Below are 23,741 nucleotides of genomic sequence, written 5' to 3'. Positions count from 1 at the left end.
TAGGCAGCAATAAGAGACTGGACTGGGATGGATTTGTTATTGTAGGGGCCTCTGGCTATACATGACTTGGATGGATGAACCTTAACACAGCAACATAAACATTTCACACGGAACGCAAGAGCGAATCTTGTCCGGCATTCACTTTTTTTAATTTAGTTCTCTGGCAAAACTGAATAGCTAAATGAGCGACTGAGCGCAATGAGCGTTGTGATGCCAGATCGGCAGGCTGCTTCGGCAAATGAGTGAAGAAGCAGTCTGCATATAATCACTCGGTCAGAGAAACTCGAGGGCATATTTGACTTGTGAGATTAAGCCTTGATGACGGCTGGGAGACGGCGGAAGCCTCCTCGGCAGGCAACATCGCACTGCAGCTCGACCATGCGCTTCTGGTCACCGGTGGGGTCTTGAGAATCGGCCTCGAGGTCCCAGGAGAGAAACTCATTGGTGTAGTTGGCCCTGAACTGCTCATCCAACACTCCCAGTCTCTGTCCATACTTGGTCACCTTGTTCCAGTCGCGCTGGACATTCTTTAGGTCCTTGGAGAAGTAGGCAAAGCTGCGCTCAAACATCTTGCGGTTGAGCTCAGTGCCCATGACGGGCTTGAAGTCGACGTACTCGGCCCAGGCCTTGTTGGGGTCGGCCAGCACAAAGTCGGTGGCCTTCTTCACGGCGCGGAGGAACGCGCGGACTTTCTCGGGGTTCTTCTCGATGAAGGACTCGTTGCCGATGTAGAGGATGGTGCAGAAGCAGCAGCAGCCCAGCTCGGCGAGCTCGTCGATGCGGAGCATCTGCACGTCCGTCTTGGGACGGCCCTGCTTGTCGAGCCACTCCTCGAGCTCGACCATCTGGACATTCTCCAGGCCGATGCCGGCGTCGATTTCGCCGTTGATGATGGCCTTGGAGACGTTCATGCCGCAGCGGACGGCGGTGTAGTCCGCTGGGGTGAGGCCGTAGTGGGAGGTGAGCTCGTCGATCTGGATCTTGCCGAACTCGCCCACGTAGCCGATGCGCTTGCCCTTGAGGGAGCGGAAGTCGGTGGTGATGCCGGACTCCTTGAGGTAGATGACGCCCGTGAATGGCTCATCGAGCAGGCTGCCGATGGACACGACTGGGAATCCACGGGCCTTGGCCTAAAGTCATTGCGCGTAAGTGTGTGGGCGTATATAAAGTGAAGAGAGACATCATGCTTACAGCAAGGGTGTGAATCATGGCCTTGAAGCCGAGGTCCACCTTGCCGGATCCAATGATTTCGGTGACATCCTATCAATGTGAGTGAGTTGATAGTATGTAAAGGCTTGAGACACGGTACACACGCTGGGGTCGTTGGGCTCCAGAAGAGCGACCTTGATGCCCTCGTCCTTGAAATATCCCTTCGCCTGAGCGAGGTACACGGGAGCGTGGTACGGGGTGGCGTGCCTGTCTTTGTGTTAACCCTGCTGAGCACTTAGCCAATAGACGAGGATAAAATCTGACCAGTTGGCCAAGAACGTGATCTTATCCGTCGACATGTTGGAGGATCGAGCAAAACGCTACGTGGGTTAGTCTGCACACTGTTGATTGGAAGAGTAAGGGGGGAAGCCCAAGAAGCAGATCCTTTCGCTGGTATTATCCAGATCAAGTTCGCCGGTATTTCTCAGATCAACCTGCTCTACCATGCTGTGTCTCGTATCCAACACCGACGTGAAAGCTCATGAATCGACGACCAAGAGCGAGTGTGTACGGATTAAGAAACAGCACAATAGAGCAGGTCGAACACCCGGATGCTTGCTCAGTCTACTTTACCTCGATGACTGGATAGTTCCATTGCGACAAGTGACATGGCTCCTCGGAGGCAAGCCTCGTACCGGAATTGTTTTTTTTTTTGTTTGAGGTTGGGCTGTTTCTGTGGTGAAGACTTGGACAATATGTGGACAGAAGAGAAATGAGTTGTGAGGAAGAAGAGAAGAGAAGAAAGATTTGAGGACGCGGGAGCTCAGGATGTCAAGACCTTTACCCCTCAATCTCACGGTGGGTATTAATTATGTCATGGCCCAGGTCAGATATCGCGCACGCATCTGGTTGTTCGATATGCCCGCCAATATCCGGGCGTGAACATACGATAGGACGGGTGAAGAAATGACAGGTAGATTGTACCTGATAGTGGAGAGGAATGTTAAATCCCGGGAGATGTGAAGATTGTTAAGGTGCTAGGAGGAGTTGACTATGGTAGCTTCTGCTCAGGTGGGACGAGGCTGATATTATTGATTACAACAATCTCAGGATCTCAGTCTTTGCTCCACTGGGAAAGTAAAGACTTGTTCCCTTTCAGCGTATGAACAGATTAATTCAAAAGCCTATATAAACAGTAGAGACTTCAGTCGATCGCCTGGCTGTTGTAGTTGTCTCAAGGTCAGATGCAAGCGTCTCTTATCCCACGGCTTCAGTGATACCGTGACACATTGACGACTATCAAATGTAAGCTGCCGTGTACAGAATACTTTGATTGCCTTTCATCAATGCCAGTAATTATGTGTCGAGGGTTTAGCTCAAGCCAATAGGAACAGACAGCGATGACAGCTCCCAGCAACCTGGATAGCCAAGGTGGAGAAAGGCCCTCCATTATTAGTGTTGGAAATCACATCTGTTATCAATTCATTAAAAGCTGGCGTAACTGCTTGAGCCAAAGTTGCCTACCGGTGTCTACAGCGGCAGCGATATCGCATCGGCGACCGCGGACACAGCCGTTCCCACTCCCGCCAACGTGATATTTGGGCAAACATGATCGAATTGCGACGGAGAAACAATTTGAGCGTCTGGGGAGTTATTCTGGCCCAGAACGATCAACGAGGCAGCATCCGGGTCGAACCGGGGCCATCCAATGCTGCTGAGTCCCGATGTCGGGTTGTTGCTGAAGGAAAACCAAGCGTGCTGCATTAACTTTGTCAGACTCCTCTGTTCCGCAGTCGTGGGCAGTCCGCTGACGTCTGCTGACGCCCCAAAGATCATGTGCAGATCGACGCCGTGATAGGCGCCGCTGGTCGGATAAAGACGAGTGTTGTCCCAGTCGGCCATGTAGCGATACGCCCAGGCCGGAACTCCGTGATCGCGACGGGCACCGGCTTGGTGGGACACGGGGCAGGTGAAGGACTCGAGCAAGAAAGACGTGACCTGGTCGGCGGTCGGTACGATGCCGGAGGCGAAAGCCGGGATGCGATAGTAACCATCCTCGTTGTTGTTGTTTCCGAGCAGCAGCGGCACCCTTGCAAAGCTGCCCGAGCTGGTCAACGTCAAGTAGTCGGAGAAGACGACCTCCTCGTCCGGCATCGGGTAGAAAGCCGGAATCGACCGCAGAACGCTGCTGCTCGGCGTGGGCTTGATGCCTGCTGCAGCCGCTTTGATTGCCTGCCAGTCAGCCTTGCGCATGCAAGCCATGACATCGCCAGCAGAAGAGCAGTTGACAGCCGCCACAACAGTGTTCCAGTTCTTTTCAGGAACGCCAGCGGCATTCACGGGGAAGCTAAAGACATTGCCCGAGTGCGCAATGACGCCGTTGACAATCGGATCCTCCTGATACGCATATGTCCAGTAGTCGACGGCGACTCCTCCGGCAGACTGGCCGGATATTGTGATTTTGCCGGGATCGCCGCCAAACTGCTTGATGTTGTCGCGAACCCATTCGACAGCTGCTCGCTGATCCCGAAGACCGAGGTTCTGCGTCTCGCCAGGGGCTCCCGGGAAGCCAAAGATGTTGAGCCGGTAGTTGACCGTGACGACGACGATGTCCTCTGCGTCGGCGAAGTATTTACCCGAGTAGAACGGGCTGTCCGTGTTCCCAATGGTGAACCCTGCTCTAGTTGTCAGAGTCTAGAACATTTGGCTCATAATGGATGTTTATTAGGGCATGGCTTACTGCCTCCGTAGAAGAATATCAAGACGGGCTTCTTCGATGATAATGAGCTCTGCGTCGTCTTGGCCCAAATGTTGAGAGTGAGACAGTCTTCGCTCTGGGGCGTTCCCGCCGCAGAAGCGAAGTAGTTGACAATCCGCTGCGCCTGGGGCGTAAACCCGGGGTAGTCGACGGGCTTTGACGGCGTCAAGGGGCAATCGGCGCCGAAGTTGGCGGCCACGTAGGGCTTCTGTGACTTGATCTTTGCAGGCGGCGCGAATCGCAGGTCGCCGGCTGGTGGCTGCGCAAACGGAATGCCCAAGTATTCCAGCACGCAGGCCGAGTTGGACGCCGGATGGCCTGTGACGGGGCCGTTTGTCGTGGAGACGGTGAGGAATCGGCTTGTGTCACAATTTGATGTTGCTATATGCACGGGAGAAGCTCTGGCAAAGGCAGCAGCGCCTAGTATGAGGGCTGCGTTACTGGTGGCAGGGAGGAGAAGCATGGTGGGACGTGAAGGCGAGGTTGCTGGAGATGGAGTGAACCGCCGGGTTTCAACAGCGTGTTGTCCAACTGCACCGCTACAGATATATAAACCCGTCTCTGCCTAGTCCTCGAACCAGTCCCTTCAATCTCGTTCCCTGTCGTTACTTGGATCCGGGCCAAGATGCGCAGCGGATCCGGTCCCTTCGCAATACCACGTCGCCTGCATATGCGAACCCCCATGTTGATTGCCGTCAGCCAACGCAGGCCTCGAGATGCTCGCATCCGCAGCCCGATTCAGCAAGCACGCCACCAATAAACCGTCTAGAGGCACGCATGCAAGCCGCAAGGCTCGAGTTATCTCAGGCAATTGCAGAGGTCTGGCTCCAGGATGTTACCGAACAGAAACACTTCTCCGGACTGATGCCGAAAGACGCGAGACTTCATGTGCCGGGGGATAGGTTTTATAGCCTGTTTACAGGGATGGGAATCTCCATTGGCCAGCTTCTGACCAAGCAGTTTGGGGCAGCTCCCTGTTGAAAGGTCATCAATTGCGGCCAAACCGATTCTGGTTTGATGGAGCTCAATCTATGTATGTGAAGCGAAAAGAGAGTTGAATCACATTCACTATGAGAAAGGTGTTCCTGCCTATAATAAACCATGGAACTATAGATGCATGCCTTCGGTTGGCTGCCTTGATATCATGTTGTGATTAACGGAGTAATAGAGAGTGAGAGAGCAGTCGGATGTTTCTGATTGAGTGCTTTTCCGCAGCTGTTCAATTTGCTGACCGATGTCGTGGTCTTGGCTCGTCCAATTGCACCGATGATGTCGCTCCAGCTGAGCATGAGGAACAAGTTGATGCTATGCGTCATCTTCATGATGGGTGACTTGTATGTAAAGAGTTTCCCCCAGCTGTAAGGACAGCTTTGGCTCAGTGGGTGTGCTAATCTCATACACTCAGGCAGCAGCGTCATCGTCGCATCTATCCTCTGAGCAACGTCGGCCAAGAATTCACTCGCCAATAAAACAGACGCCACCTGGAACTTCATCGAGCACGGGATATGGACAATGATCGGGGCCAATGCGGGCATCATCGGCGCCTGTCTTCCCGCTTTGCGATAGCCTCTCGCCCGACTCTTCCCCCAACCACTTTGACACCATCATGAAGGATTTACATTTCAAGGACAACAGGTCTCAGATAAAGGAGGCCTCAGTTTGTCCAACTTGTCCGGACAAGCATCACACCCGGAAATGTGGCGTCCGGTAGCACACACCCGCCAACTTGTGTCCATCTCGGGGCCACAATCACCAGTAGGGAGAAAAAGCGATGAGCAATACTTTCTTGATGAGGTTCTCAAGGAGAATAATGGCAGCTGCGACACTCAGTTTATTCACGGCATCTCGATGACGGTTGATGTTGTGAGGACGTCGTTTCACATGGACCAAGATGTTCCAGTACACACCCAACATGCCGCGTTAAAGCCATGACTTAAGTCTCTTCAATCGAACTGTAGACATACGTCTCTTCCCACTTGCAATTTTACGAGCTATGTCATCCACACGTGTGCCTATGCTTATTTGTATTCTATCTACGACCGAGAGGAACTCAACTCTGGTCGCAATCGGAATGTTTCGTTTCGGGGAAAAGTCACAAGATGGTATATAAGGTAAGTAGGGTATCAGTCAAAACCTAAGCTGAATAAAATCTTTCAAAACTGAAATTCCACGTTGACTTGATGGCACCTCCTTTCGCCGACGACCCTCTCGCTCCTATATGCTGCAAAACACTCGGCACAACCGCCCACTTGCCCAACCCAAGATCATCCGCCGTCTTTTCGATGGTCGAGTCCGCGGGCAGATCAAACGGAGATTCTAGCAACCTCTCTTTCAACAGAACCAGATGCCGATTTGGTATCACCAAGCCCTGACTGCAACAGCCGTATCGTGGCATCTCCAAGACCCCAGTTGCCAATGGACTGACTGTCAACCGACCAGCCATGAATCCGAGCCCGATGAACAGTGGCACCCATATCACCAGGATGTTTGCCATCAAGAGCTTTGAGTGTTTGGATGTTCGGTCCTTGAGAGAGGGCGATACAATCTGGTGGAGGTAGCGGACTGCGAGCATGAGGCCCAGCACGGCCATGTATATGAGGGCAATGTTCCGTGAGTACATGCCCCATTCTTCCGAGTTCCATCCCATGTACGTCTCCGTGTAGAAGAGTCGAAGGTAGAGCCAGTCCTGGCGTTTGGCCACGGCTCGCTCGTTGACTTGCGGTGTTGCCGCCTGGAGTCGCTCGAACCAGTCCCTGGCGGCTATGACATCGTCTTCAACGAGAATGAAGTAGTCTGCCTCGTGTCGGCGACATGTCTCGGAAAGAACAGCATAGTCGCGTCTGACTCGCTCGTCTCTGGCCGCCGATTCAAAGTGTCGTGGTATCGTCCGGTAGCCATTCTCCGACACCAGGTCTTCTGGCGTGCCCTCGTGGACTATAACAGTATCGGCAATGGCATGGAGCCAGTCCTGGCCGAAAGCCGAGTTCTCTGTCGCATCGTCGTCGGACAATAGAACGACAATGTGAATGAGTTCTCGCTGTTCGGGCGTCAAGGTATCGACGAGGGATGCCGCTGTCCTCGGGAAGAATTGCGCCCTCTCTCTCTGGAGTGTTGGGATTCCGATACAATAAGATGGGGCGGCCTGCCGTATGCTTGCTTTTGCCCCCTTTATTAATCGGTTGTGGTGAGATTCTCGTGAGGCGAGGAAGTCGTCGGCTTCCTGTTCCCTGACGGCAGAGTAGAATGGTTCGTATGCGGCATCGGAGCGAAAGAAGTACGAAGACGGGTCATAGTATGTAGTTACTTGACAATATCGGATCGCAATCAACCATATCAGAAAGAGGACGAAGTTGACCACGCGAAGGTCGGTAGCGCGCCGCGATAACGAAGACGTCGGTTTACTCATCAGGACATTCTTTTGTCACAACCTCCCCAAACATGAACGAGGGCGGTGACATGCGGTTGGTCTAAGAGGAAAGAAACTGTTCTCGGAAGGACTCTTCCCAGGCGGGAGAAGCTCTACTACTAATATGAAAGAGAACCCGCAGGGATCTTCGTTTTACTTTGGCATTCGAACCAACACCATATTATCCCCTAGAAAGACCAGTCACTTGTGCCTTTGGACAGCCTTGATCCTCAAACGATCACCAAATAAGACCACGGGTAACGATAAGCGCTAGTTGGTGGGAAAACCGTTGTATCCATGTTCCAACTCACTTGATGAGGCGCGGAGCCCCCGTATTGCAATGCCATGCCATGTATCATGCGCCTTCAGCTTTCAAGCATCTGACGTAGACGGGGTGTCGATCCAGACCAGCCGTGGTGCCACCAGGAGCCTCTTTATTCGCTCGCCCCAAGATTACATGCATGAGGGAGGACTCATCACCTGTGTCTAGCTACCTGTACATACATGCTCGTAGCAAAACTTGTTACGGGAACAGCCCACATTAGTGCGCCTAAGGGTTGTGGGATTTGGCAGTTGTTCATAGCCACTTGGGGAAGGGGGGGGGACAATACGAAGTACGAGATGGTGTCGTCTTGCACAGCCCTTTCATGCAAGAGGCTCGGCTTCAAAAACAACATGATGACGGATCCGGCGCCAGGGCACGCAGAAAAAGAAGAAATAAAGTTCTCACGGCCACCCAAAGATTTATTCTCTCTCAGGGGGCGGGACTGCTATGTACGAGTTGGCCCAGGGGAATTGTCGATCTGGTGCGTGCCCACAAGTACTCCAGCTGGATAGCCAGGTATTATTTGTGATGTCAAAGTCTAGATCGTCAAAGACTAGCAAGTCATCCACGAAACTTAGCATCTCCAGTATCGAGAAGCAAAACAGGGGTAAACGTCTCGTTCTGCGCCCTGGGCCACAATTAAATCTCCACGCCGCCTGGTTCCGGCTAATTCTTACGCCCTCTGCGGGCCTAACTCAGGGGAAGTGTGAAGTTTAAGTGCGAGACTTTGTGTATCAGACACGAGGCGGTTTGGAAGCTGCAGCATCTCGGGATCTTCACAGTGGATACTTTGATGGTCTACGATCTGCATTGGCTGCGATACCCGGCTCTTTGGCCTCTTGGCCTCTTGGCTCGTCAAGGTGAAGTTATTTCCGCCCGAAGAGATGGAACACAACTCTCAATATCTGGGAGAACAGCTCAAGAACCTCTCTAGTGGCCGGTGGCTTGTTCATCGAAGAATGCCAGAATATACCATTGAGCAATAACCCCTCTCAGAAATTACCTAATTAGCAGCTCGGGAGTCTTACGGAGTCGAGACATTCCAGACCGGACACATGTTCTAGCATTTGATCCCACCGGCTATAACGGCTCCTGCTGAACAGGGAATATTCAGCCCTGAGGATTCGAGCCACGCCAGCCACTTCACACCAGTGTTTCTGGCAATGTAAGACGGATATTGAATCTCGAATTGAGAAATGGCCAGGAATATTGATATTTTCCACCTCATTTGAACGCAGACAGTAGAGCGCAGCAGTGTAACTAACGACTGTTCTTCGTCGCGGATTCGTGAGGTTGTGCCCGAGAGCTGAATGGAGATGTCGAGAGTTACAGATTACCCCCCTGCGCGAGATGAATGACTCTGCAACTGCCGGATCCGAGGCTCTTCTAGCAAGGATGTTACTTCTGGGGATGCGTGCAAAAGCCAACATTGATACTGTTCTGCAGGGGCTAGGGGAGCAACCGTACAGTACTACACATATGAGAGCAAAATGCACATGTTGATACATACTGCAAGCAAAAGGAGCACAGCAACTTGGTAGCCGAGCAGACGCGTCCGCTGAAAAAACCCGAGAAACGAGTAACGCATAATGAGCAGCTGAGGCTACCTGAACCTCCCCCCAAAATGGGAATGCCGGGTTGCTGTGAGGCTTGATCAGTAGGCCAATAAGCTCTCAACTGTATAAGCTTTTGGCTGTCTCTTCGTAGTGCCGTTAGCATCCTGCAGCTTATTACAGGACTCAATAGTCTGAGGGCTGAGCATCTGCGTAGGAGAGCAATTAGTGAGCCGGCAACTAGGGTGATGTTGCGCAATTCTGTTTTAGAAGGTTGTGCTTTTTTTTCTGGAGTTGTTCTTCCGCAAAACCTGGAGTGATACGTGCAACAGGGCTTCATACATAGAATTCGGATCCGAAACTGACCAGCTTACGCGTATCCTTACGTCCTGCTCAACGAGGACCCATTTCCTTATGAGTACAGTTCCAGGTTATTGGGCTGACATATGGGGCGGCTAAGTCATGCTGCTGGTGATCTTTAGGCCGCTTGAATCATCGTCTTAGAAGTGCAGCGGGATTCTGTAGGATGGCTATCAAAGGGGAATGCTGATCGATGGCAGCCTAGCGGTGGTTGATCATTATCCAGCATGTCGGTGAGCTGAGAGTGTTGGAATGTTGTAGTTTCTAAGCATTTAGCAGGGTGAATGTGAGTAGATTGATGATATCGGAAACGAATCTGTTCTCTAGCATGAAATTTCCCGTTTGAATGTCCTATCGCAGAGTGTTCTAGTGCAAATCTGCATCCAAAGGCGCATTGGACTTCAAAAGGTGAGGGTAAATGGCCATTGAACATGTGATTCTATGAGCCATCGGACGTCGAGCTCTCGGTCCATCCAACACAATGTGGCTTCCTCAGTCAGACTTTTTGGGATACCCGCGGAGAACACTCCGGAAGACGAGTGGCAGAAGGAAGAAGCAATATGCTTGTGTAATACTTGGAAACATCCCCCCCAGTGTCCACAGGGCCGATGCACCGATGCAGCTTCCTGTTGTGCCAGTAGCTGCAGGAAAGACCTTTTGGTGCGAGCCTGGCTGAGACATGCTTAAACGGAACTTTGGGAGGGCTTAATGTATGTTGTCAACACCTGGTTGGTCGCTTTTTGCCCGCTTCGCCATACCGTTACATCGGTGCCACCTTGAGCGGAGGCGAGGAGCTCTGACCTCCGGCACATGTGCCTGGAGAGGACTGCCAGTAGATCTCTGTTATGAGATGGTCAAGAGTATACCCTCAATATATGAGACCCTCATTCCCGAATAATACGAACTGATGGGTTGAGAGTCGCCGTCGCTTTGGTACCAAGAGTAGAGCGAGATGAAATATAGGAAGCATCAGGTTCCTCCTCCGGACCTCGTTCGGCAGCGGCGTCACACCTCCAACACTTTGCTACCGGACTAATCATCGCTCCTCAAAAGTCCCATCGTATCGAAAGAAACAGCGACTCTCGTTCCGGCAGGTCAATCAGACTCCAATGCCGTTTCCCATAAAGCCCAACCCCTCCCTCTTATCACCACTCACGGAAGAGCAACTCTCTTCGGCAGTTCCCTTGACTAGACGCCGCATTTGAAGCCATGAATTGAGCGATTCCACATGCGAGATGGGATCTGCGTGATGCCGGTTCTTCGTGACGTGATCCGATTAGCGGGCGGTTGGAGGGGACGTTTGATCGTCAACGGCTTTCGACCTTGAAACGGCTTCAGAGTAAACAAGTTTCCCTCGTGGCTTGGCTTGTTTGCTGCTCTTCGGCTTCCCAGCGTTGCACTGCTCTCGTCTAAGGTGCTGGATCATTGGCGGGGAACGACCAACGTTCATCTGATAACCACTCGGATGCCATCTTCACGGCTACCACCTTCTAATCGTAGCAAAGATGCAAGTCCCACCGGTATTCAATACCAATAATAACCATTGCAGTCTACATTGATGAGACGGAACGGCCGACTATATAATATGCGACGTAAACATCCTACCTGATATGGGACAGGAAACCTGTCTCGCGCTGGCAGCAAAGTGCTACCGGAACACAAAAACAAGTCCTCGCCAGCATCGTTAGCATAATTCATCATGAAGTGCCTTGCTCTGCTATCGGCCTTTCTTGCATCGGCCTCAGCCGCCGCTGTTCAGCCTCACCGAGTCTCCTACGATGGATACAAGGTCTTCCGAGTATCCGTCGAAGAGAGCAACATTGGCCGCATCAACGACGTCGTGGACAGGCTGAACCTCCAGACCTGGAAGCCCGCCAAGAAGGCAGGGTCCTTCGCAGACATCGTCGTCCATCCTGACCAGCTCGAGGCCTTCCGCAAGGAGACGCAGGATCTGAAGCCCGTGGTCATGCACGAGGATCTTGGCCTCTCGATCGAAGCTGAATCTTCTTCTCAGACCTTTGCTATTGACGCCGTCAACAGCACGTGGTTCAACTCGTACCACGCCTATGCAGACCACCTGCAATGGCTGCGAGATCTTGCTGCTCAGTTCCCCAACACGTCCGAGATTGTTACGTCTGGCAATTCGCTGAACGGAAACCCCATTACCGGCATTCACTTCTGGGGCAGCTCCGGCAAAGGCGTGAAGCCTGCCGTCATCCTGCACGGAACGGTTCACGCCAGAGAATGGATCACGACATTGGTTGTCGAGTATTTCGCCTACACGCTGCTCACCAGCACTGATGCTACGACCAAGGGCCTCCTGGACAAGTACGACTTTTATTTCTTCCCGGTTGTCAACGTAGATGGTAAGCCACTGCCGGCTTTCTCCACAACATGAAGTTTCACACTGACTGGCTCTAGGATTCCTGTACACCCAAAGCACCGATCGCTTATGGCGAAAGAACCGTCAGGCCAACTCCGGCAGCTCGTGCGTCGGTCGTGATATCAACCGCAACTGGAATTACATGTGGAATGTCGCTGGAGGCGCCTCTACCAATCCATGTGCCGAAGACTACAAGGGCGCTGCTGCGGGCGATTCGGTCGAGTTCAAGGCCCTCTCTGCGTACATTCAGAAGATCAAGACGGCCCAAGGCGTCAAGCTCTACATTGACTACCACTCGTACTCTCAACTCTTCATGACTCGTAAGTGCCTTTCGAGAATACATTCCATTGCGTGAATTTGCAGCTGTATACTTACCATGGCATGTTTGTAGCTTATGGATACTCTTGCACGGCCGTCGCGCCCAACAACAGTGAGCTGCAGTCACTCGCCAAGGGCGCCGTTGCTGCCATCCGTGCGGTCCACGGCACCTCGTTTCAATACGGCCCCATCTGCTCGACTATCTATCAAGCCACTGGCTCCAGTGTTGACTATGTGAGCGACGTTATCAAGGCGGATTACACCTTCACATCTGAGCTCAGAGACACGGGCAGGTATGGCTTCGTCCTCCCGGCGGACCAAATCTTGCCCAGCGGCGAGGAGGCATACGCAGGCTTCAAGTACTTGCTGCAGAACATGAAGTGAGCATCGACGAGTACTAGATGAACCATGCAGCAAGAAGAGAATGAAAGACTCGTGGTATACTACGACCCTCCTTGTTCATCTCATGGCGGTTGAGACGATTCAATTGTTTATTACTTTGTGCATCCTCATTGTTACCCTCGCCGGAAAGGTCTGAGTCTCATGACGAGCCAATCTCAGCGTCCGTAGAATTTACTCCACATATGTAGTCGTTCTACACATACACTCATTCAACGTCAGGCCGTGGGAGAAACACGGCGGACTGGTCAACACCCCTACTCGAGTATTCAGCATCTCAGCAAATCCATGTATGGCTTTACTACTGCTGCTATTACTGCTAATCTTCATAAAGGAGAATACTTTAAATTTTCTGCTACTATTACTATATATATCTAGGGAGCCTTGATATATTTAAATTAACCTAGCTAATAGAGTTCAAAAACCCAGCATTCTCCCTTTCATCTCAATACACGGGATACTGGGAAGCCCCGATGGGGTGCTGGCTAGCCACTCCCTTGTTCCACCACTGCTTTCTCTCCACCGCATGAACGTCTCACTGAAACTGGAGATGTTGATCATTCATCCCCTCAACTTGTGGAACCAAAGACCAGGCATTGAGATGCCTCGCAAGCTTAGGCTCAAAGCTGGCAAGTTCAAAGTCCGCTCCTCCATAGCCGAACCTCGGTCCCCCGCATTCCTTGATTCTCCAAGCCACGAAACCCCAGAGCCGAATCATGATGCAGACTATAATCTTATTCTGTTTGATCTTATTGTAAGCTTAACGACTGTTTTGAAATTGCATTGCCCTTCATCCAACATTGTCTTGCCATTGCGCGTTCCCATGGCTGGCCGACTGTCGATTGCGATAGTGCTGCTTGCCGTGCTACTCGGCTATGTGTACAACGTCTTCCTGCAACGGTTTATTCAGGTTTCTGGCATTTTTCGAGAGCCGGGAAGCACCGAATTGGCGCCCGGAGAGTTTGTGGTGGTCAATGGCACGATAGGCTGCGAGGATTTGCATCTCCATGAACCAAGCGGCCTCCTCTTCACTGCCTGTGAGGATGATGTCGCCAGTCGTCGAAAATGGTTCCCTCCAATTGAACATTTCGCCAATCCGTCGACGGAGAGGATGAAAGGAAAGCTTGAAGTTATTGACCCCAAGGTAAGACTGATGGTGCCGAGGCGCAAAACGGTGGTGGACCTGCTCTATATATTGATCCGTTCGATGAGTTGACGCTGTGAGGTAGACGTTCGAAGCAAAGGTCCTAGAGCTCGAAGGCTTCAGCGGCCCCTTTGTAACGCATGGCATCGACGTTATTGATGATCCGGATAGGCCTCAAGGCGAGGCGGTCTACATATTTGCCGTCAACCACAAGCCCAACCCGGAGCATTACGGTGAGAACGGGGACGCAAAGGCCCCCAAGTCACACTCGGTGGTAGAGCTCTTTCACCACGCCATTGGCTCCAGCACGGCACGGCACGTCAGGACAATATGGCACCCCCTCATTGTGACGCCAAACGACATCTTTGCCGAATCGCCAACGTCATTCTTCGTGACGAATGACTACTATTACACGGAGGGGCTGCTGAGGACCATCGAGACCGTGTTTTCCATGGCCGGATGGACAAACGTCGTCCACGTTAGGCTCGAAAATCCGGGGTCGGCCGAGGATGGAGATGGTGACAGCGCAGGCGTCCATGCGTCGATTGCGCTGGAGAAGCTGCATAACCTGAATGGGCTGGGTCACGGGGGAGGCGGCCAGGGCGAGATACTGGTGACGTCGTGCTCCAGCGGGCTGCTGCACGTGGGCGAAGTCGTGGGGGAGGCCGATACTGGCAAGAAGGTTATTCGGGTGAAGGAGGTTATCGAGTTTGCGTCGCCCGTCGACAATCCGAGCTACTTTCGCGATCCGTATGCGAATGGTACGTTTGATGCCAGCGGGATTGTTTCCTCTGGGCCGACGAGAGGGATCGATTTCTTGGAGAGTAAGGGTAAGGAGTTCGTTCTAGACCCCAACATGGTGTGGAAGGCCACTCCCAAGTCCGGCAAAAAAGAAAAGGAGGGGGATGGTGAACGAGATGGTACTGTAGCCGGCGGTGGGAAGAATTGGGATGTCAGTCTGCTCTTTGAGGACGATGGGCGGAGACTCCGAACGTCGAGTGCTTCTGTTTTGGTGGCCATTGATCCCAACGAGGAGGGAGGCAGACGCCGGGCGTGGCTTTTCTTGACGGGCTATCAGGCTTCGAACGTCATTGCCGTCAAGGTTGATCTGTAAAGCGAGGGTCGACATAATTGTGTGTGTCGTGGTCGTTGCTCCTCCTTTCCACTCCTTCTCCAACGCGATGCCGATGGTGACGGAGCGGAAGATTGGCGTCGGGCGTTCATCTTGTCCTACAGAATATGTGACACCGGGTCATGTCAGACAGGTTACTGCAATATACAGACATTTACGGAGTGTTTTATCGTGTCACCTAAACCCCGGGTGCCATGAGATTGACCCGCATGCTATGCTTATTCTTTCACTGGGGGTCGCATTCGCTCCGACTGCCAGATACAGCACCAGCATCCACACAATAGGCAACCAGCGTGATCAATGAGACGGAGTCAGCGGTCCCTCGAGTGGGAAGTTGCTGTTGATCTTGTAAGCTGGTCCTTTATATAGCATCGTTGCATTGTCTTCTAATGAGACTACTGCATGCATGGACGAGGTCGCAAGGATACAAATCTTCTTCGGCTGGATCCATGCTTCCGCGCCGAATAGCATAGAGAGCATTGCTCTATTCAGAAGGAGCAACAATACCATCTTTGGACAAGTACCAATCCCAATCTCGGCCAACGGTCCAAGGAGATGCGAGATGCTATCGCCAACGTCTCGTCTCGCACCAATGCCAGACAACCCAAAGCAGAGCAGTGGTCATCACAGACGGCGGTATCCCCGAATCGCCGAGCAGCAAACACACGGTGACACCCCTCCAACCGGGAAGCCTATCGATCTGTGGCATCTGGTCTACCTCACGATGTTTCAAAGGGCAGAAATGTGAGTGGGTGGCTAAACTGCCCGCCGTGTTGCGTCCCCCGGCTGCTCATGAGGAAAGACTTTGCGCTTGGTATTTTGCCGGGCCGAAACAAGCTTCACGATGGTTGTTGAGCGTAGCATCCAGGCAAGGATTGTAAAGCATCGTCGAGGACTGCCGCCGACATTGAACCGGCAATTTGAAGCTGACCCAACGGTAGTTGGCCGTCATTAAGGCTATCTATGTAGGCTAATGTTACTTTGAGTGATTGGATTGGCAGCCTGTGAATTTGTCTTTGGAATAAGGCAGTAATATGGACTACCACCCTGTTGGAAGGAAGTGGTGCTGTCTGCACTTGTGTCTGTCCGTCCCTCCTCCGTCAGGGACTGCCTCCTTCTTCCTCTTGTCCTCATCGTTCGTGGACAATCTCTTCCCCGGCGACGCCCGCAGCCAGCACGGCTTTCGGCTCAATAGGAACTTTTCCATCTCCTCGCAGCGGCCAGAAATAGACAAAACAAAGGGCATCTCTGTTGGGTCGACTGATTATAAATGGCGTGCTTCTGGGGGCACCAAGCTCGAGGCATTTTGTGGCTCTCTTGTGGATTCGCCCACGGAAACATGAACCTTTTCAACCCCCAACCCCCCTACCCTCTCACGTAAAGACCCGATCCATAATCCGACAGGCCAATCAGACGAGCAAATCGGGACAAAAAAGGAGCTCTCAAGAATTCAAGGTACTTTGGTGATGGGCGGTGGCTTGGGAAAAAAATTTTATCTGATCATCTTATCAATCCATCTAATCTCTCTGCGGGCATCGTCACTCCACCATCCCTGGCTTTATATGCAGTTCTACCCACTTAGTTTGCCTTAGGCTGTGGTAGTTGACAGGCGGACTCGGCGTTGTCACGTTTCTCGTACAGTTCGTGGGTCGTTCGAGGACTGAAGATTGATGTTTTGCCGTGCGAGATGGGATTCGTGGCCTCCCTCAACCCCTTATTGTTATGCTTTCGCATATATAACCTCGGCACGGTTCACCGTTACATTCCCTTCTGCCACTCTCGGTTTAATTTGTCTCTATCTATCGAGGCATTCACGTATAAATCGGCTTGGGGAGGTGTGTCGATTGGCTTTCTCGTACGGTACACTGTACCAGGGCACACACACCTTATGCCTGCTTAGGTAGGCTCATCAGCATACATGAAGCATCCCTCCTCCCCGTTCTCCACACAAAGACTGGGAACCGCAGGCTCCGCAGACCCGTTCCACGCATGATTGGGAAGCTGTCAAGGGCAATACATAGTATCTGACAATCCCACAAATGTTTCTCTTTCGGCTGTTGAGAGATCTGAGGCTAGGAACAAAAACCCCTACCATCTCCAGCCCAGCCCTAGAACAACGTTGTCCCGAATGCCGACTCCGATGTCTCTCCCGACTGGACTTTGTGACGTTGAGTCGTGGCAAGATGGTTAGTTCGCCCGAAATGTGGACTGTTTTCCACGAGAAAGGGCAGTCTTCCGCAGCAGGCTGACTGGCTAAGCCGTTCAGTATACGATTCTTTGTGGGGAGATGGAGAGAAGTAACAGAAACCATGGCCACGCTATCGCCATCCTCGGATAGCCGCCGATTGACTCTTTTGCCATGAGCCGACGGTGTGGATACACTTTGCTTTGCTGAGTCTTGGTAAGGCAGGCCTGGAACTTGCCGAGCATACGTTATATATCATCGACACTCCGGGTTCTCGCTCTACTCTCTCGGCTTGTCAGCTCTCCCCAAAAGCACCGTAGGCTGCTGTCCGACGAGGTCCAAGATAGCAAGATGTCGTCACGACTCTCCTACCTCGTGTGTCTCTTCTTCGTTGCTTGTGCCCATGCGGCCAAGCCCCTGGGCCTCGAAGTCTGCGGAGCCTCTTGCTACTACGCCCTCGCCAAGATCAAGTTCGCTTCCGACAATGTAACTGAGCAGACGCTCTGCACTCACCCTTTGCGGATTACTTCGACCTACTTGTGTCTGTGGGATCACTGCGAGGAAAAGGACCTCGCGCCGGGCATCAACTGGTGGGCTGGCACGTGCAAGAAGTCCTCTAAGCTGGTCAACCTCAAGGAATACGAGAGCACAGTTGCCAATGTGACGCAGGAGTACATTGGCAGCCTTCCTACCGTTGAGCAGACGCAGAAGACGGTGGTGGATGTTGTGTCGATGCCTTCGGAGGCGAACTGGAACATTGCTCATCGGACTGTCAACACTTACTACACCAACATTGTATACCACCAGAAGCTCCGGTAGGTGGTTTCACCAAGCGCCTCTTTCTCATCTAGCTCCCTCTTCTAACGAGTCTTTCCCTGTAGATGGATTCCGTACGGCTACTGGGGATTGGTGCTTGGACTGGCCACAATCAGCCACCTTTATGCACTTCTCCCGGTGAAGCGTTCCAGTCAACCCGTACGAAAGACCAATGCGGGAGCCAAAGTGAAGGGCTGGTTCCACCGCAACCTCATGATGGCTCCTACGTTCTCGTATCACCATCACCAGCCCTTGGGATGGTTCACGATTCCTCTCCGCCTGCAATCTCTGGTCATCGCTGGCTACATCATTACCCAGATCTTCATGCTGGCTTTCCACTATCCTGTCTTTAAGAACAACATTTAGTGGGTGGTGACCAATTCCTTGCTTGAATAAACCTAGTCTAACATCTATACCAGCTACAAGACGGTCACTGGACAGGTTTGCCGCATCCTTGCCGACCGACTTGGTATCTTCATGACTGCCGAGCTCCCGTTCATTTTCCTCTTCAGCGGAAGAGCCAACGTCCTCATCTACGCCACCGGATGGAGCTACAGAACATTCAGCCTCTTTCACCGATGGCTTGCCCTGACCCTGGTCGTCGAGGGTATCATTCACGGTGTTGTGTTTTCGGCCTTCTATGTCAATGGTAAGCGCGCCTTTTCATGGCAGAATCCTCAAACGGACACCAATGCTGATAGCATGAGTTTTAAGAACAAGGTTGGGAGGGCTACCACGAAGAGTTGAGGGATGACTTGGTATTCCGCTATGGCATCGCTGTAAGCCCATTCTCTCAGATTGAACCATTTCATGCAGCACACTTACGCGCAAACAGATGCTCACCGCACTGGGCCTCTCATCACTTTTCGCTTTTGCTCCTTTGCGCAATCGAGTCTACGAGTTCTTCAAGGCTACTCACGTTGCCCTTGCAGCCGTCTTTCTAGCTTGTCTGTACCAGTAAGTAGTCAATTCCTATCCGTCAGGAAGCTATGTACGTCTACTAACAGTATCAGACACGTCAAAGGCCAGTTCAAGGGCGTCTACGTCGTCTGGGTGTGGGCTTGTGTTGGTCTGTGGGCAGGCGACCACTTCCTCCGCATTCTGCGAGTCCTGGCCATGAACTACAAGACGCTTCTCGGAAAGGGTTCTCTGGGAATGGCCAGCTACAGCGAAGAGACCGGCATGATTCGTCTTCAGGTCAAGCCCTCAATCAACTGCACCCGCCAAACCCCCGGAACCTACTTCTTCGTGTACTTCCCCGGCATGCGCTTCTGGGAGTCTCACCCCTTTACACTGGCCGGGCGATCCAAGCAGCTCGATGACAGTCCGGCATACGGCAGCAGCAGTGACCAGCCTAGCGAGAAGAAGACCGGTACTCAGTCTCCTCGTGTGACGGAGTTGGCGTCCGAGACGGGGGGCAGCTACATGACCTTCATGATCCGTCCTCGGGATGGAGTAACGCGGAGGCTGCGAGACAAGCTAGTCAGCAAGAGCGAGTCCGGCCCTCTTCGTGTGCGAGTCCTGCTCGAAGGCCCATATGGCACGCCTGCTCGTCTCAATCACTTCGACGACGTTCTGTTTATTGCTGGTGGTAGCGGAATCACCACCGTGCTTCCTTATCTCCGCATGTTCTTCGAGGACCAGAAGCAACCCCAGACTCCTCCTCCCAACGTCCGCCTGGTCTGGGTCGTTCGACACGAGGGCTTCGTCCGAGATGTCCTCGCCAACGACCTCCGCGCCATTGAAGGAGCATCGAAGCTAAACATGGAGTTCTACGTCACGTCCGAAGGCTCCGCCAGCTCCACGCCCAAGACGGAAGAAGCAGGAAACAGCATTCCCGATTCGCGGTTCAAGAAGATGCGGCCTGATATTCACACCACGGTGGACGACTTTGTCACTCGGTCGCAGGGCAAGACGGCCGTATTCGTGTGCGGTCCGGCGGAGATTGCCGACGCGACGAGGCAGGCTGTGATTAGGCAGACGAAGAAGGCTCACATAGACGTTGAGCTGTTTGAGGAGATGTTTGTTTGGTAAAAGTATCTTGGGGAGGATGGTTTAAAACGGGACTTTGCGGTTGGTTTGGCGTACGGGTTCTTTTGTGAGGGTGTGAAAGTGGTTTGGAGGATATACTCTCTGTGTAAATGGTCGTATTATATGCATTTGGAATACTCAAAAAAAATGAATGTTCTCAACAGCGTTCGGTTGACTTTTGTTAATGTGTGTCTTCTCTTTCTTCAAGTTCGTTGAGGTGGTATATCGGCTCTAGTTGAGTTGTAAGCATAATCTCCAACACTCAGTGGCACTGTGTATCGAATCATGATATTCATTGCTACTCTATTCAGCCATCTTAACTGAACATCATGCCCAAAACGCCATTGTCAAACCGCGGCACATAAGATCTCTTGGCTGGAGCAGTGGCGTGAGCCACACCACTACTATTGTAAGGACTCAAACTCGGCGGCAGATCCTCCACCTTGGTACCCCAAGAACTCTCCTTTTCACCAAGAGTCAGCACCAGCTCCTTTCCTTCCGTGAAGAAGCTATGGTCGATCCAATTCTTGGTATAAGGCTTTCCATCCAAAGTAGCCTTTTGGATGTACACGTTCTTGTAAGTAGGATCAAAATTAACGTTGCGAATCGTCGCAGTCTTGCCCGTAACGGGACTCTTGATGCTGACGCTCTCGAAAAAGGGCGGGATGATGAGATAGACGTCTTGGCCTGGATTGGGGAACAAGCCCATCATGGAAAAGGCGACGAAGCTGCCCATGGCGCCGCTGTCGTCGTTGCCTGGCAAGCCATCTGGTGTAGGGGCGAAGTACTTGGGGATGTAGAAGTGGCTACGCTCGGCGGACAAGGCTGGCCGGCCGGCATAATGGTACTGGAATACGGTGAGAAAACTCGGCTCGTTGCCGATACTAGGATCTGGTTAGTTGTATGTATGTCAAACAAAAGCACTGGTGAAGACGTACTATGTAATCTCCTGGTCGTGCATGTATGACAGACGGTCAACAAAAGAATCAGGGCCGCCATAAAGCTCAAGTAGGCTAGCTTGGTCATGCGGAACAAAGCTATAGAGGAACGGAGTCAGTACCATTGTCAGATTCAGGAGGGTCTGCGTAACTCACAAGCCATATTCCCAGGTGCTACTCTCAAAGGTCTCAGCCCCCGAGTTCTGGAGCGAGCAGATGCTCTTGGAATCCAGGTTGCTGCACATCAAGGGATCCTGCGTAAACCACGTCTCGTTCAGAAACTTGGCTTGGAAAAACCCTTTGAATCCAGTATCGGTCCCGTTCGAGAAGAAAGACGTCTGATCAGCCTTGAACAAGTTCCGCCAATTGCCGCTGGATTCGATATATTTCTCTTGGTCTTCCTTCTTGCCCAGTCCTCCAGCAATCTGGGAAATTGCAAAGTCATTGTAGCTATACTCGAGAGTCCGACTGATACTGCGGGTCATGGTTCCAAAGCCCTTGTAGTCAAAGTCTTGGACAGGAACGTAGCCCAGTCTCTTCCACGAGTCAATGCCTCCTCTGCCGCTCGTAGACCACGCATAGGGCTCGACTTCAGCGTCTTTGACGACAGCCTCGTAACCCTTTTCCCAGTCGATGCCGTCTTTGAGGCCCTTGAGGTAGGCATCTGCCAACACATTGTCTGCGTTTGAGCCTCCCTGCGTATATCCCGGGCAAAGACTCATACGACAATCGGGTAGCCAGCCCACGTTTTCATAGATCGATATCAGCGACCGGATCTGCTCTGTAAGAGTTGTGGGATCCAGAATGGTCAAGAACGGCATCTGTGATCGGAACAAGTCCCAGATACAGTAAAACGAATCATAGTACGGCTCGCCATCGTTCCAGAGAGGATTCTCGCCAGTGTAGTTCTGCGGGTTCACCATGGTACGGTAGATGCCCGAGTAGAACGACCTGATGTAGTCGTCGCTGACGCCTTCGCCTGCCTCAATGGTGATGGGCGAAAGCTTCTCTCGCCAGATGTCGGCCGCTTCTTCGGCATACTTGTCGACATCCCAGTCCGTAATCTCCTTCTCCGCGTTGGAGCATGCCTGGGCACTGCTGATGAAGCTGACGCCTGTCCGAGCATAGATGGGCTCTTGGGCGCTGGCAAAGCGGATAAACGCACCGCCTGGCAAGGGGTAGCCATTGATAGAGCGTGAAATGGTCAGATCCTTGACGTTGGCACTTGCACGTGAGTTGGCAAAGATGCCACTGTCATAGATCTCTGCACCAGAGAAGTCGGTGCAAAAGTACAGCTTATACGTGCCGGTACCGAAGCTTGGAACGAACACAGCATTGCCGGTGAAGCGGCCTGTATCTCCGTCGACACTGACGGTGCCGTTATCTTGCCGCGAATTCGACAGGTCCGTCAGATCTTGCAGAATAAGAGGCTTATCATCAGGGCCTGCGCCAGGGAACGTGAACTTGAACAGCGCCGCGTGTTGCGAAGTTGTCATCTCGACCTTGGGCCCGCTGTTGAGCGTTATGCCAAAGTATCCCGGCTTTGCAACGACGCTCTCATTGGAAAAGGCGCCGAACTTGACACGATCATTCTTTGGAAAAGAGCAACCGTCTACCTCGCCGCCGGGACACGAGGTATACGGGAACAGAGGGAAGTTGCCCAGAGACGGCGAGCCTCCAGTGCCCGAGTCGTGCATAACACTGAAGCCGGTGACGGGCGAGCCGTCCAGCGTGAAGCCGCCTTGGTTGCTGCCGCTGTTGGTATCGGCTACGGCCTTGGCCATGCCGTACGGGAGAGTGGCTCCGGGGAAGACATTGCCGCCGTTGCTGCTGCCGATGAGCAGGTCGACGTATGTCAAGGGATCAAAGGAGGCGGCTTGGACTGTGGCGGTAGCAACCAGCCCGTAGAACAGACTTGCTGCCTTGACTGCTCCGTTGACCTTTGCCATGTTCTCAAGGCTTTCTGTTGTTCTGGCAGCAACCAAGAGAGAAGAGGTAGACGAACAGTATTCAACATCACGGGGGACGCCATCACGGCTCCATATGTACTGTCTCTCATCAACGCCCGCAACCCCCCGGATCGCTCTGCATTTTCTCTCATTTCCCTGCGTTACATCGCCCGCTCTGATCACAAGAGCTCACCAGCCGTCGGTTCAACAATTTGATAGAAGCTACATTCCGGACATCATGTTCCGCGCCAACATTCTATGCCATGAGACATTTCGCCATTGGCTGTGATGAGCATGTCTCGGACCAAGAGGGGGAGGTGCATTGCCCAATTTGCAGAATGCCGGCTTATACTATTGCGTACCCCCTGGATAAATGGCTGCAACCCTACCACAGGGCGTCTACTCCACGCTTTCCTCCCCCTCTGTGTCTCGGAGAGGAGGTGAGTGGAAATGGTCCCATGATTGGTCGGGGTGCAATAGAGATCTCGTAGATCTAGATCTGTAGCATTATGAGAAGTTTGTCAGCTCGATACGAAGCCTCATACTGTTTGATTGAGCGTCTCACGTCTTCAAGTTTCATGAGTCCGTTGACTTCTGGATGCATAACCTAGAAACCGGTTATGAGCATCCATGCAGAGTAACAGTAACGTACAGGGACAGATCGCATGTGGTGCGAGGATACCATGGACATGGTGGAGTTCTTGTCCTCCAAATCTCTCCGCTTCTTCCTTTGGCGATAACCAACTGCCTGTTTCATCTCAAGCGCCGTGAAACGATCGGAACGTGGAGTATCGCATGAGGAAGCGGGGGATGTTCCATGATCAGAGTTCTGTGGGAGTCGAGTCACATGCTGTGCAAAGGTAACATTTCTTATCGTGACCGTTAATAGTCTCAA

At 52.4% G+C, this 23,741-nt stretch overlaps 7 protein-coding genes across 7 annotated transcripts; 3 read left to right on the top strand and 4 right to left on the bottom strand.

Moving 5' to 3' along the window:
• Positions 1 to 308: 308 nt before the first annotated feature.
• Positions 309 to 1,608, bottom strand: CCMA1212_000229 (4-amino-5-hydroxymethyl-2-methylpyrimidine phosphate synthase; the record flags this gene model as incomplete). The annotated part of the gene is made up of 4 exons (XM_073697707.1): positions 1,474 to 1,608; positions 1,314 to 1,416; positions 1,192 to 1,260; positions 309 to 1,130 (listed from the first exon to the last, which is right to left on the bottom strand). Exons 1-4 carry the CDS (start codon positions 1,506 to 1,508, stop codon positions 309 to 311), a joined length of 1,029 nt encoding a protein of 342 aa, XP_073563720.1. The 5' UTR covers positions 1,509 to 1,608.
• A 1,071-nt stretch (positions 1,609 to 2,679) lies between these two features.
• Positions 2,680 to 4,370, bottom strand: CCMA1212_000228 (Acetylcholinesterase; the record flags this gene model as incomplete). The annotated part of the gene is made up of 2 exons (XM_073697706.1): positions 2,680 to 3,824; positions 3,890 to 4,370. 2 exons carry the CDS (start codon positions 4,368 to 4,370, stop codon positions 2,680 to 2,682), a joined length of 1,626 nt encoding a protein of 541 aa, XP_073563719.1.
• A 1,671-nt stretch (positions 4,371 to 6,041) lies between these two features.
• Positions 6,042 to 7,313, bottom strand: CCMA1212_000227 (uncharacterized protein; the record flags this gene model as incomplete). The annotated part of the gene is made up of 1 exon (XM_073697705.1): positions 6,042 to 7,313. One exon carries the CDS (start codon positions 7,311 to 7,313, stop codon positions 6,042 to 6,044), a length of 1,272 nt encoding a protein of 423 aa, XP_073563714.1.
• Positions 7,314 to 11,250: 3,937 nt separating this feature from the next.
• Positions 11,251 to 12,636, top strand: CCMA1212_000226 (Metallocarboxypeptidase A-like protein; the record flags this gene model as incomplete). Its single annotated transcript, XM_073697704.1, has 3 exons — positions 11,251 to 11,917; positions 11,973 to 12,254; positions 12,326 to 12,636. 3 exons carry the CDS (start codon positions 11,251 to 11,253, stop codon positions 12,634 to 12,636), a joined length of 1,260 nt encoding a protein of 419 aa, XP_073563713.1.
• An 838-nt stretch (positions 12,637 to 13,474) lies between these two features.
• Positions 13,475 to 14,909, top strand: CCMA1212_000225 (Serum paraoxonase/arylesterase 2; the record flags this gene model as incomplete). The annotated part of the gene is made up of 2 exons (XM_073697703.1): positions 13,475 to 13,795; positions 13,881 to 14,909. The coding sequence occupies 2 exons, from the start codon at positions 13,475 to 13,477 to the stop codon at positions 14,907 to 14,909; spliced, it is 1,350 nt and encodes a 449-aa protein (XP_073563712.1).
• A 2,554-nt stretch (positions 14,910 to 17,463) lies between these two features.
• Positions 17,464 to 19,962, top strand: CCMA1212_000224 (Ferric reductase transmembrane component 4; the record flags this gene model as incomplete). The annotated part of the gene is made up of 6 exons (XM_073697702.1): positions 17,464 to 17,927; positions 17,994 to 18,293; positions 18,348 to 18,577; positions 18,643 to 18,707; positions 18,764 to 18,885; positions 18,942 to 19,962. The coding sequence occupies 6 exons, from the start codon at positions 17,464 to 17,466 to the stop codon at positions 19,960 to 19,962; spliced, it is 2,202 nt and encodes a 733-aa protein (XP_073563711.1).
• Positions 19,963 to 20,275: 313 nt separating this feature from the next.
• CCMA1212_000223 (putative secreted glycosidase) lies at positions 20,276 to 22,846 on the bottom strand (the record flags this gene model as incomplete). The annotated part of the gene is made up of 3 exons (XM_073697701.1): positions 20,276 to 20,843; positions 20,898 to 20,996; positions 21,054 to 22,846. The coding sequence occupies 3 exons, from the start codon at positions 22,844 to 22,846 to the stop codon at positions 20,276 to 20,278; spliced, it is 2,460 nt and encodes an 819-aa protein (XP_073563718.1).
• Positions 22,847 to 23,741: the final 895 nt, after the last annotated feature.

The sequence above is a fragment of the Trichoderma ghanense genome (genome assembly GCF_004382785.1).
Source record: "Trichoderma ghanense strain CCMA-1212 chromosome Unknown scaffold_0, whole genome shotgun sequence".
In the NCBI taxonomy this organism is placed as follows: Eukaryota; Fungi; Ascomycota; class Sordariomycetes; order Hypocreales; family Hypocreaceae; genus Trichoderma; species Trichoderma ghanense.
Note: the sequence above shows the minus strand (reverse complement) of the source record. Positions and strands in the feature narration are given on the sequence as shown.